We start from the raw sequence: 12,974 nt of genomic DNA, 5'->3' as shown, positions 1-12,974 counted from the left end.
CTCAAAAGAAGAAAAAAAAAAAAAGACACATTTTTACCCTTCATTTTCAAGAAGCTTATTTTTTTAAATAATTCTTTTTCTAGCAATTATTTAATTTTTATTCATTTTTTGAGATTGTTCAAACAAATTTACTTAATATTGATTAACTACAAAATTTCATATACAACACATGGCCATTATTACAGGATTTGGCCTTCTAGAGAAATATGTAAACAGGCATTCTGCTAAGATTCTGCCTTCTTAGAAAGGTGAGAAATGACCTTAACTCCTAACCCAGAAAAAATTATCTAAATTATCATATTCTTTAAAAGTTCCAACAGGTTCTTAATACAAGAGTGATTACAAACTCAACTTTTTGCCTTAACATTTTTCTATGAAGTCTCATTTTTGACCAAAAGAAGACACAGGTTTCTCATTAAATTTTCTTTTAATGGGTCTCAAAATTCTATCACAGAGTTGTGTTAACTCCTAACCCAGAAAAAATTATCTAAATTATCATATTCTTTAAAAGTTCCAACAGGTTCTTAATACAAGAGTGATTACAAACTCAACTTTTTGCCTTAACATTTTTCTATGAAGTCTCATTTTTGACCAAAAGAAGACACAGGTTTCTCATTAAATTTTCTTTTAATGGGTCTCAAAATTCTATCACAGAGTTGTGGTCAAGTTGTTTCCATTATCAAGTACTGATTTTAAAAATTAATAACTTAAAACTACCACATGCAGAAAAACAAAATGGTCCACAAATATTTTCCTTTCCTTCTTAAGGTTTTACGATGTATTATTATCATTAACCAGTCTTTTTCTATTAACTTTAATGGCCAATTGAGACAGACAGTTTTGAAGCTGTTCTTCTTCTTTTTTTTTTTGCTATAGGGCGCATGCGCTCACCAGACAGAGAAAGAGAGATAGAAAGCGAGAAATCACCCCCCAGGGGGAATGGCCACGCCGCAATCCCTTCTCCTCCATTCTCCTCTCGGGATCTTGGGCACACACGCACATGCGCCCGGCGTGAGTTTTAAGCCACCGGGTCTGGGACACGAACCGTGGTCAACTACATGGGAGCCCAGCGACATGGCCATTATGCTAACTGCTGGTCCCCTGAGACTGTTCTTCTACCATCAATGAAGACTGGGGTGGCAGGAATCAGGGATATTCATTTAGCCTTCTGAGCTTTCTGGGCAGACTTGGTGACCTTGCCAGCTCCCGCAGCCTTCTTGTCCACAGCTCTGATGACACCCACAGCAACTGTCTGTCTCATGCCACGAACAGCAAGACAATCCAGAGGAGGATAGTCAGAGCTCTCAGCACACATGGGCTTGCCAGGAACCGTATCAACAAAGGCAGCATCACCAGATTTCAAAAATTTAGGAGCATCTTCCAGCAGGACCATCTTCCAGCTTTTTACCAGAACGGCAACCAATCTTTTCCTTCAGCTCTGCAAACTTGCAAGCAATGCGAGCTGTGTGATAATCCAGTACAGGGGCACAGCCAGCACTGATTTGGCCTGGATGGTTCAGGATAATCACCTGAGCAGTGAAGCCAACTGCTTCCATTCATTGGTGGGTCATTTTTGCTATCACCAGCAACACTGCTGCATTGAACATCTTTTTTTTTTTTTGGAGAGGTTTTCTCTATAGGGCGCGTGCACTCGCCAGACAGACAGAGACAGACAGAGAGATAGAAAGCGAGAAATCACCCCCCAGGGGGGATGGTCACGCCACAATCCCTTCTCCTCCTTGGGATCTTGGGCACGCACGCACACGTGCCTGGCATGAGTTCTAAGCCACCGGGTCCGGGACGCGAACCGCGGTCGACTACATGGGAGTCCAGCGACATAGCCATTACGCTAACTGCTGGTTCCCACATTGAACATCTTTGACAGACAAGTTCCTGACATTGAAACCCACATTGTCCCCAGGAAGAGCTTCACTCAGAGCTTCATGGTGCATTTCAACAGACTTTACTTCAGTTGTCACATTGACTGGTTGCAAAGGTGACCACCATACCAGGTTTGAGCACACCAGTCTCCACTCGGTCGACAGAGACAGTGTCCGTACCACCAATTTTGTACACATCCTGGAGGGGCAGATGCAAGGGCTTCTCAGTTGGACGAGTTGGTGGCAGGATGCAATCCAGAGTTTCAAGCAGTGTAGTTCCACTGGCATTGCCAACTTTACGGGTGACTTCCCATCCCTTGAACCATGGCATATTAGCACTTGGCTCCAACATGTTGTCACCATTCCAACCAGAAATTGGCACAAACACTACTGTGTTGGGATTGTAGCCAATTTTCTTAATGTAGGTGCTGACTTCCTTAACAATTTCCTCGTATGTCTTCTGACTGTAGGGTGGCTCAGTATAATCCATTCTGTTAACACCAACAATTAGTTGTTTCATATCCAGTGTGTAAGCCAGAAGGGCATGCTCATGAGACTGCCCATTCTTAGAGATACCAGCTTCAAATCCCCCCCCCCACCAGCAGCAACAATCAGGACAGCACCGTCAGCCTGAGATGTGCCTGTAGTCATGTTTTTGATAAAGTCTCTGTGTCCTGGGGCATCGATGAGAGTCACATAATGCTTGCTGGTCTCAAATTTCCACAGGGAGATATCAATGGTGATACCAAGCTCACGTTCAGCTTTCAGTTTATCCAAGAGCCAGGGATATTTGAAGGAGCCCTTTTCCATCTCACAGCCTCCTTCTCAAACTTTTTGATGGTTCTTTTGTAGATCCCACATTTGTAGATCAGATGGCCAGTAGTGGTGGACTTGCCGGAATCTACATGTCCAATGACGACGATATTGATGTGAGTCCTCTCCTTTCCCATTCTGGCTTTGATTTAGTGGTGGTTTTCACAACATCTGTGTTCTGGCAGCAAACTTGTTACAAAAAAGGTGTTTTATTTAATTTTTTTTTTTTTGAGAGGTTTTTGCTATAGGGCACGTGCGCTCGCCACACAGACAGAGAGACAGACAGAAAGCGAGAAATCATCCCCCGGGGGGATGGCCACGCCGCAATCCCTTCTCCTCCATTTTCCTCTCGGGATCTTGGGCACACACGCATACGCGCCCAGCGTGAGTTTAAGCTGCCGGGTCCGGGAACCGGACCACACTCGACTACGTGGGAGTCCAGCAACATAGCCATTATGCTAACTGCTGGTCCCGGTATTTTATTTAATTTTTAATGTTTATTTATTTATTTTAATTTGACCAGAGAGGAACAGAATGAGAGAGAGAGGGAAAGTGAGAAAGACAGCCAGGTCCGGGACTCGAACCGTAGTCAGCCATGTGGAAATCCAGCGCCCTTAACCATCACACCACTTGCTGGCCCCGCCAATAAACGTATCTTAAGTAACAACCTTAAATGTACATGCATCATACAAAAATTGGTAATCATATACACAAAACTCTCTAATTTGGGAAAATTACCTAGAAACTATTGATTTTAAAATAGATCATTTTAAAAATAAAATAATAAAACTCTTCAGGAAAGAGGAGTATCACCCTAAGATCAACTGCATCAGAATTTTTAGCAAATGTAGCCAAATTACTCTTTACCAAAATTGAATGAAACCTAAATTCTCACACAACTAACTAACCATCTTTTTTATTACCTTACCTTCCTTCATCAATGTAATCGACCACAAGTGTGCTGAGGATAAACAGGATGAGGAGGGCAATAAACATGTGATATATCGTTCTGATGTGGTCCACTTCAAACAACTCACTATAAATGAAAATCAAACAGATCAAATTAATGCCATTGACTGGTTCATCTATGAGGGCAGGGGGGAGAGACATGAATGCTTTTGAGAGACTCACGTCATGATCCTCTTGCCCCAGCCTCAGCTTGGATTACAGATGACCACCTCCATGGTCAGCTTTTAGAATGGACCAAGAATTGAACTTAGGCCTCACACCACGCAGCCAGCCTGAACCTTGCCTAGTGGCACCTTGCAAGCTAAGGCTGCATGTGTACACACACACAAACACACACACATACACACAGGGTATATATACACACATGCAAAAAAAACAAACAAACAAAAAAAAAAACACAGAGAGACAAAGAGAGAGAGAGAGAGAGAGAGAGGAAAAGGGAATGTATATGCTCACCAGAGAGAGAGCAAGAAAGGGAGAGGAGAAAGCATGCCCATGGAGAAGTCATGCCACAATCCCTTCTCCTCTACCTCTCCCTCCTGTCAGGAGTTTGGGCACATATGCACATGCATCTGGTGTGTTTCTCAAGTCACTGGATCAAGGACTTGAACCACACAGTCAGCACAGAACTGGCCAAGGGCCCTGTATTTAAACAACGTACTATAGGGCCAGCAGATGGTGTAGAGGTTACATCAATGGACTCCCACATGACTGACCACAGTTCAAGTCTCGGACCCGTTGGCTTGAAAATCATGCCAGGTGTATGTGTATGCATGTCCAAGATCCCGGGAGGAAAATGTTGGAGAAGGGGTTGTGGCATGGCCATTTTCCCAAAGGGGTGATTTCTCATTTTACTTCTCACTGTCTCTGCCTCTCTCTCTGGCGAATGCACATGCCCTAAGGCAAAAATCTCTCAAAAAATAAACCAAACAAATACACATATTAAAGACTTCTCTTTAGGGCTGGCCCTGTAGCACAATGATTAGATGCTGTACATTGTGAGTCAAATTCCACATGACTGACCTCAATTAAAATCCAGTCCTGAAAACCATGGCTGAAAACCATGCTGGCTGCACGTGCATGTGCACCCAAAATTCTGACAGGAAAAAAGAATGTAGGGAAGGACCGCAGTATGACTATGTCTCATTGGGAGGTACTTTCTCTCTCTCTCTCTCGCTCTCTCCCCCCCCCCCCCCCAACCCCTGCACATGTACATGTGTACACACTGTCTGGCAATTAAAAAAAAAAAACAAAACACAGGGCTAACAGGTGGCATGGTGGTTAAGGGTGCTAGATTCCCACATGGCTGACCATGGTTCAAGTCCTGGACCTGGCAACTTGCTTTCTCACTTTCCCTTTCTCTCTCTGTCTCTCTCTGATCAAATTAAATAATAATAGTAACAACAAATGGAATTAAATAAATTTTTCTTTAAAAAAAATTCCCACTTTGTTTCAACGCAGTTTAGAAGATGCTTACTCCACTATACAAAGTATCTCAAAAAGACAATAAATATACAATATTAAATCTGAAGTACAGAGACATAAAATGACAATACAAAGACAAAAATGTAATGGATGATTTTGGGGCAGGTTCTTCTAATAAATGATGTTGACTACTAGAAAACAACATGGATACCACTTATATAAACAAGGGGTCTGTATTCTTGAAAACGTATCAGAAATGGTTGTTCTCTAGGTAAGAAAGCAGGGAACACATAAACTATGCGAAACATTAAGAATTTTTTTAAACCTACCCTTACATTCTATTCCCTATCCTTTAATATAGTATTCAGAGTCATCTATCCCTAAGATATTAAAATTGACATGTATGAATTTTTAAAAGAATTATATATTTAATTTTATTTATTCATTCATTTATTTTAATTTGACCAGGTAGAGACACACAGAGGAGGAGAGAGAAAGTAAGAAAGCAAGTCGCCATATCCAAGACTTGAACCATCGTCGGCCATGTAGGAGAGTCTAGTACCACACCACCTGCTGGTCCCAACATGTATGAATTTTGATGATGATGACAACCAACCATCACCTAAGTCTATAAAATATAATCATTTATAAATGTTTTTCCTTTCTTCTCACTGAATTTTTTATTTGGAGACCAGCAGATGGCATGATGGTTACACTGCTGGATTCCCATGTAGTTGACTGTGGTTTGAATCCTGGTGGCTTAAAGCTAACACTGGGTGTGTGTGCTTGCATGCCCAAAGTCCCAAGAGAAGAATAGAAAAGGGATTGCATCGTAGACATCCCCCCAGGGGGTGATTTCTCACTTTCTGTCTGTCTGTCTCTCTCTCAGGCAAGCACAGGCAACCTACAGGGGAAAAAAAAATTTTTTTTTAATTTAATTTTGTCATTATTTTTCAAATTGCTATAAGGCACATATGTTCACCAGAGAGAGCAAAAAAGAGAGAGAGAGTGAGTAAGAAAGCAAGTTGCCAGGTCTAGGACCTGAATCGTGGTCAGCCATATGGGTGTCCAGCGCCTTTACCCACCACACCACCTGCTGGTCCCTTTGTTCACTTTGTATTTAAGACTGGGCTACTTTTCTTTTAAAAGAGTCATGATTTTCTAGATGACTTTTCCTAAATATCTTATAGCAAACTAAAACAATTTTTTAATCTTGTTTTTGAAAAGATGTATGCTAACCTTCTAAATATCTCTGAGGAATCTAAAATACTATAACATTTCTGGAATAAAAATATTTAAATTCTAATAAAAACCTTTCTGAATCACAGAAAACATTCTACTTTCTTGGTTAAATTTTTTTTCTTTCTTTCTCTCTCTCTTTCTTCCTTTCTTTTTAAGTTTGCTATAGGGTACATGTACTTGCCAGAAAGACAGGGATGTGTGTGTGTGTGTGTGTGTGTGTGTGAGAGAGAGAGAGAGAGAGAGAGAGAAATTATCCCGAGAGAGAGAGAAATTACCCCGTGGGGGGGCGGGGAGGATGACCATATCACAATTCCTTCTTCTCCTCCATTCTCCTCTTGGGATTTTGAGCACACATGTCACCAGCATGTTTTTGCGCACACAAGTGCCCAGCATGTTTTTCAAACTGCCAGGTCTGGGACTCAAAGCACGTAGCTGGCCATGTGGGAAACACCCACTGTAACCTCCATTCCTCGTGGTAACTCTTAATCTTTTTTTTAATCACTTGTTTTAGTCCTCCAGGTTTATTTTTTATTTTTATTTTTTAAACATTTATTTATTTGTTGTGATTTTTTAAAACACCAGGTCTGGGTCTTGAACCATAGTCAGCCATGTGAGAATCCAGTACCTTAATCACTATGCTACCTACTGGCCTCCAAATTTTTTAATCAAAGCATTTTATTTTTCCAATAATACAATTCTATTATTAAAATCTTTTTTTGAAAATTAACTAATTTTAAATTTGACCAGATTATTTATCTTTAATTTGACCAGAGAGAGACATTGGGGGTGGGGGGGGGTGAGAAAGCAAGCTGCCAGATCTGAGACTTAAACCGTGGTCAGCCATGTGAGAGTCCAGCACCTTAACCATTATATCACCAGCTGGCCTCCTATTATTAAAATCTTAATCATAATGTTCAAAATAACTGATTTTCCCTTTTATATGAAAACCTTGCATGACGCAATTTTTCTTTTTCCAAATTTGCCAGAGGGTGCCATGTACTCATTAGAGAGTGACAGAGGGACAGAAATAGAACTCCCCGATAGGATGTGGTCACACTGCGATCCATTCTCTTCCATTTCTTCATCTCATCAGGATCCCAGCATGTATATGAGCCCAGCATGTGTCAAGCCACTAGGTCCAGGACTCATTCCATACAATTGGCCATATGGGATCCAGCTCCCTTAACCACTAGACCATGGGGTCAGCTCTATATAGTATGAGTTTTAAAAGAACAATCTCTTCAAATAATATATGGTAAAACACTGAAACAGAATTTTATATTATACGCTTAGAAAATGCTAGTCTTATCAAGAGTATGGATAGAGAAAATCTGATGCAGAGAAAGTAAATTTTGATAAATATAAGGTACTTTAAAAAAAAAGTATATAAAGACATTTAATTTTTCACAACCCATCCCCCAAATATTTCAGATGATCTATACTAATGCAGGCTTAATTTTAGCAGTGTTCTAATGAAGAAATAAATGGTCTAAGAGAAGATTAAAAAACAAATGTTTATCAGTATACTTTTACAAGTTCACGAATTAACTTGCCACAAATAATTTACATTGTGTGAATTTTATGAAAAAAGGATTAGGCAACCAGGATTTTAAAATAAGTAGTTCTGAGAAAACTATCAAGTCTCTAAACTGGTAAGCTAAAAAAGAGATGAAAGAAATTGTATGTATCAAGACAGCAGGCTGGCCCCATGGCACAGGGGTTAAGCATTGTGCACAGGAAGCAGAATAACGCATGGCCGACCATGGTGGGGATCCTGGCCAAAGGATCCTGACACACTCTGGACGCATGTGTGTGTGCCCCAAATCCTAATGGGATGGAGAAAGAAGGACTGCAACTTGATCATATCCCAACGAGGCATGTTTTCTCCCACACTCTTTTTCCAGCAAGCATACATACCCTCTGGCAATTGAAGAAAAAAAGAAAATTCTTCAAAAAAACAGAATACAAAAATTCCAGAGCTCTCTCAAAATGGTTTGTTCTAGCTCTTTGGGTAACAAATTTTCTGCACATGCCTTCAAGGAACTTATCAGAAGACATAACCCTTCTTATCCTTAGCTCTTCCTTTGAAAATAGGTACAGAATCAGATCAGGAAGGAGAAGTAAAAGATCACAAATGTACAGAATACAATACCAAAACTAACGATTTATATGAATATACAAAAACTACTCATATTAAGCAGTGATTCTAATAATCAGGGTAGCCTTTCTCTTTAAGTTCAAACTAATAAAGAAAAGCAACTAAAAAATACTTACTCTAAGAGAGATCGTCTTGCCACAAAAATCTTTCCTTGTTCTGGAGATGCCCTTAGGTCTCTGGGAAAAGCAAAAAATAAAAACAAAACATAAGTACTTCAAGTAATATAAGAAATTTAATTCCAAAGAAAAGAAAGAATACTACCAACTACAACATCTATCATTAACTACCCTTCACTCTGGTCCAGGTATTGTGTTAAGGGTTTTATACGTGTTACCTCAAGTGAACATCTATGTAGGATAGAATGTATGGGACATGCGTTTACCTGGAGCAGTACTCAAAGGGTCCCCATACCCAGAAAGGCATGGAAGGGCATTCCCTACATCCCACACTGGCAATCATTCTTCTTTTTCTAGAACTCATCGAGATCATGCACAGGACCCCAGCCATATTTTATATCATTATTAGTCTGTGGTCCAAAACTACACTGATGTTTATGACACATTCCTTATGTCAAAGGACTTCCAATAGCTCCCAACAGCCCCCTTGGTTTAGAGGTCGCCTCTGGTTATTAAAAATTAACATTACAGTATCTAGCATTCTCATCTTTTTCAGGACTTTTTATAGCGTCACCAGCACTCTGTCAACTATTACTAATCATAACTGTTCTCCAGAAGAGAGGAGGATGGCAGAAAGACCACAGGGCATAAAAATGAGGAAAGCAGGGCCAGCAGGTGGCATGGTGTTTGAAGGTGCTGGATTCCCACATGGCAGACCATGGTTCAAGTCCCAGACTGGGCAGCTTACTTTCTGGCTTTCCCTTTCTCTCTGTCCCTTTTTTTTCTCTTTCTGTCTCTCTCTGGTCAAATTAAAAAATGGTAACAAAAAGAACTTAAAAAATAAATACTTCTTTTTTTTAAAATGAGGAAAGCACAGAATGGCAAATTAGCACACACTGGCCTTCGTCAGCATTTGTTTATTATTCTGGATGACTATCCATTTTAAAAAATTCATACTAATTACACTGTACTTAATTATAAGTATTAAATAAAGTATAGTAGAGGGCCATATAACATTGAGGTTAAGAACGCAGACTCTGGATTCAAATTCCTACTCTATAATCTTGCACAAGATTTAAGTGCTCTATGCTTCAGTTCCTAATCTGTAATATGCAGATGGTCACAGTATCCATATTTAAAATGAATTCATCCATGTAGAGCATTCATGTGTTGGCTCTATGATTTTATTAGTCTTCTTTTTTTTTTGGAGAGGTTTCTGCTATAAGGCGCGTGCACTCGCCAGACAGAGAGAGAGAGACACAGAGATAGAAAGCAAGAAATCACCCCCCAGGGGGGATGGCCATACCGCAATCCCTTCTCCTCCATTCTCCTCTCGGGATCTTGGGCATGCACGCACACGCGCCCGGCGTGAGTTTAAACCATCGGGTCCAGGACTCGAACCACGGTCGACTACGTGGGAGTCCAGCGATATAGCCATTATGCTAACTGCTGGTCCCGATTTTATTAGTCTTAAAAGAGGTATGCATATACATGATAATCCATACATTAAGACAACCCCCCCCAGTCAAGTGGTTAAGTAACTTTTCCAATGCAACATAGCCAATAAATGTGGTAGCAGAGTGTGAACCCCAGCATTTTTACTGTAGTTCACATTCTGACCACTGAACACTAACTACTAGAATAGCTGTTTGCATGAAAATAAAACAATATAAATGCTTACTTAGCTCTATAGTTGGTTTTCTCTCTTTCAAGAACAGAAAAGGTTGTGAGAGAACACCCGCCGTTGTCTAATGATGCTGATTTTTCAATGAGATTGGTCACAAAATCATCAAAGTGACTGCCAACTTCTTTCATGAAAAATGGCTTCAATTCCTAGAATTTTGAAACAAATAAAGAAAAGCGTAAGAAGCTAACACATGCTTGTAGATAATTAACATTTTTCTAAAGGGCTCTCTTAAGCAGAACTAGATACAAAAAAAGCCAAGCAGTAGTTTTAGAAATGGCTACTGAAAAAGCAACATACTAATTACATCCTTTTAAAAATGTATACCCTTTTCAGGACCAGCAGGTGGCGTGGTAGTTACGGGCACTGGACTCCCACATGGCCGACCAGTCCAAGTCCTGGACATGGCAGCTTACTTTCTCATTTTCTCTCTCTCTCACTCTGTCCCTCTTTGGTTAAATTAGAATAAATAAAGAAAGTTAAATAAAATGTTTTAAAAATGTATATTCTTTTTAAGCATAATCAAGATATTAATACCAAAGTTAATTACCAACTAAATGAACTCCAACAAATGACATGTATAATTAAAATTATAGAAATAATAAAAATGAGAAGTTCTTCATTTTTATTCAGAAAACAGAGTATAAAAAAATTAGAATATGTCGGGACCGGCAGGTGGTGTGGTGATTAAGGTGCTAGACTCCCACATGGCTAACCACGGTTCGAGTCTTAGATCTAGGGCTTGTTTTCTCACCTTCTCTCTTTCTTTCTCTCTCTACTTCTCTTGTCAAATTCAAAAACAATAATAACAAATAATAACAAAAATCAAACAAATATTTTAAAAAGAGACTAATAAAATTAGAGTACATCATTTCTATAGCATATATTGTCACCAGGGCCAGGATTCAAACCATAGTTGACTATGTGGGATCTGGCTTTCTGTATAGCACTTACACTGCACAGAGAGACCAGAACCACATATTTTCATAAGATGAAATTGTTTTGCTTATATATGTATGCACATGTTTTCTTATTTTATAACAATGTGTATATGTATAATTATTATAAATTTTGGTCTTCAACTCTTTTTAACATCTTAAACTTTCCACTTCTACAGTTTTGTTTGGCTTTTGCTTGCTTTCTTCGGGGAGGATTGGGTATTTTTCTCATTTCCACAGATTTTATAAAGTATAAAATGAAAAAAAAATTCTTAAGGTTATAATAGGTCACCTATGGTGGATTCCCAAATTATAAGCTAGGCATCATAGATGCCCAAACTGTACAATGGCCATTTTTAATCAGTAGCACTCACCTACTTTAAAGGAAAACAATATTATTTACTAAATTTCAGGGAGGAAAAAATGGCTCTTGCTAAATTACTTAAGTTGAACTTAAAAGATATGAAGTAGCATTCTTCTAGATTCTGTGATACCAAAAGAGTTTGATCAAATCCTGTCAAAGTGAGGGCAAGGGCCAGCCCCCATGCCACAGCGGTTAAGTGCTACACATGGAAAGACGGATACCACATGGCTGACTGTGGTTGAATTCTTGGCTCCAGTGGCTTGAAAAACATGCTGGGCACATATGTATGCATGCTCTAAATCCTGATGGGATGGAGAAACATGAAAAAAGGACTACAACATGACTGCCCCATTGGGGTAGGCTTTCTGTCTCTCTCTCTCTAGTGAGCAGTTTTGCTAATTAAAAAATAAAAGATTTCTGTTTAAAAAAGTGAAACCTGGAGGCCAACAGCGGGCCTGGCAGTTGAAGCACTGGATTCCCCATGGCCAACCACAGTTTGAGTCCTGTACCTGGTGGCTTGAAAATCATCCCTGGTGCGCATGTGCCCAAGATTCCAGGAGAACGAACAATGGAGGAGAAGGGATTGTCGTGTGGTCAATCTCCCTGGTGGGGATATGTGACTTCTCCATTTTCCTTTCTCTGTCTCTGTCTGGCAAGTGCACATACTCTATGGCAAAACCAAAAAAAGGCGGGGGAAACCTGGGCCAGCCAGGTGGCATGATGGTGAAGGAGGCTGGAATCCAGAAGGCTGGCTGTGAAGTCCAAGTTCCAGACCTGTGTCTTGAAAAACACATTAGGTGCATGTACATGTGCCCAAAATCCTGAGAGGACAAGAGAGAAAGCACTGTAGCCCTCCACAAGTGAAAGGCCATCCCTCCCCTCGCAGATTTCTCAGCCCTCTCCTCGCACACAATCCCCTGTACATTCCCTACAACAAATTTAAGAAAAGGGTGATACCTAAAAACATCCATGTCTGTAGCAACTATCTGAAACTTTTTCAAACTGTGCTGTCTCCTACAGTCCTCAAAGGCCTTTTAGGCGCTGGGCAGTGAGAATATGCTAAGGTCCCAGTTCTCACAGGACTGCTGATGGAACTGGAAAATATAAACAACTGTAGTACAGGATTATTTATTACAACAGAGTAAAAAACGAACAAACATTGTCAATTATGTGTGTGTGTGTATGTGCCTAAAATAATGAAAAAACTAGCAGGATAAAAATCAAAAGTACACAACATACTATAGTGTTCTTTGTTGAAAATGATAAATAGGGCAATGTCCTTGATTTGATTACTACACACTTCACATGCCTGCTTTGAAAGACCATACTGTACCCCTCCAAAATGTACAATTTAATGTAAATAAATTATAAACAAATACGCATAC

The 12,974-nt window shown here is 39.9% G+C and overlaps 1 protein-coding gene and 1 pseudogene across 1 annotated transcript in view; both read right to left on the bottom strand.

Annotated features, from left to right (window-relative positions):
• SOAT1 (sterol O-acyltransferase 1) overlaps window positions 1–12,974 on the bottom strand; it is a 90,594-nt gene that overhangs the window by 15,326 nt on the left and 62,294 nt on the right. Inside the window, exons 4-6 of the mRNA XM_006142314.3 lie at window positions 10,285–10,436; window positions 8,604–8,663; window positions 3,622–3,729 (exon numbers count right to left, since the gene is read on the bottom strand). Of these exons, the coding sequence (XP_006142376.1) occupies window positions 3,622–3,729; window positions 8,604–8,663; window positions 10,285–10,436 (320 nt within the window). The remainder of the gene's footprint in view (window positions 1–3,621; window positions 3,730–8,603; window positions 8,664–10,284; window positions 10,437–12,974) is intronic.
• On the bottom strand, window positions 1,126–2,845 carry LOC106733806 (elongation factor 1-alpha 1-like; annotated as a pseudogene).

The sequence above is a fragment of the Tupaia chinensis genome, unplaced genomic scaffold, assembly GCF_000334495.1.
Source record: "Tupaia chinensis unplaced genomic scaffold, TupChi_1.0 Scaffold000074_1, whole genome shotgun sequence".
Classification (NCBI taxonomy): Eukaryota; Metazoa; Chordata; class Mammalia; order Scandentia; family Tupaiidae; genus Tupaia; species Tupaia belangeri.
This window is presented reverse-complemented; position numbering and strand designations above follow the sequence as displayed.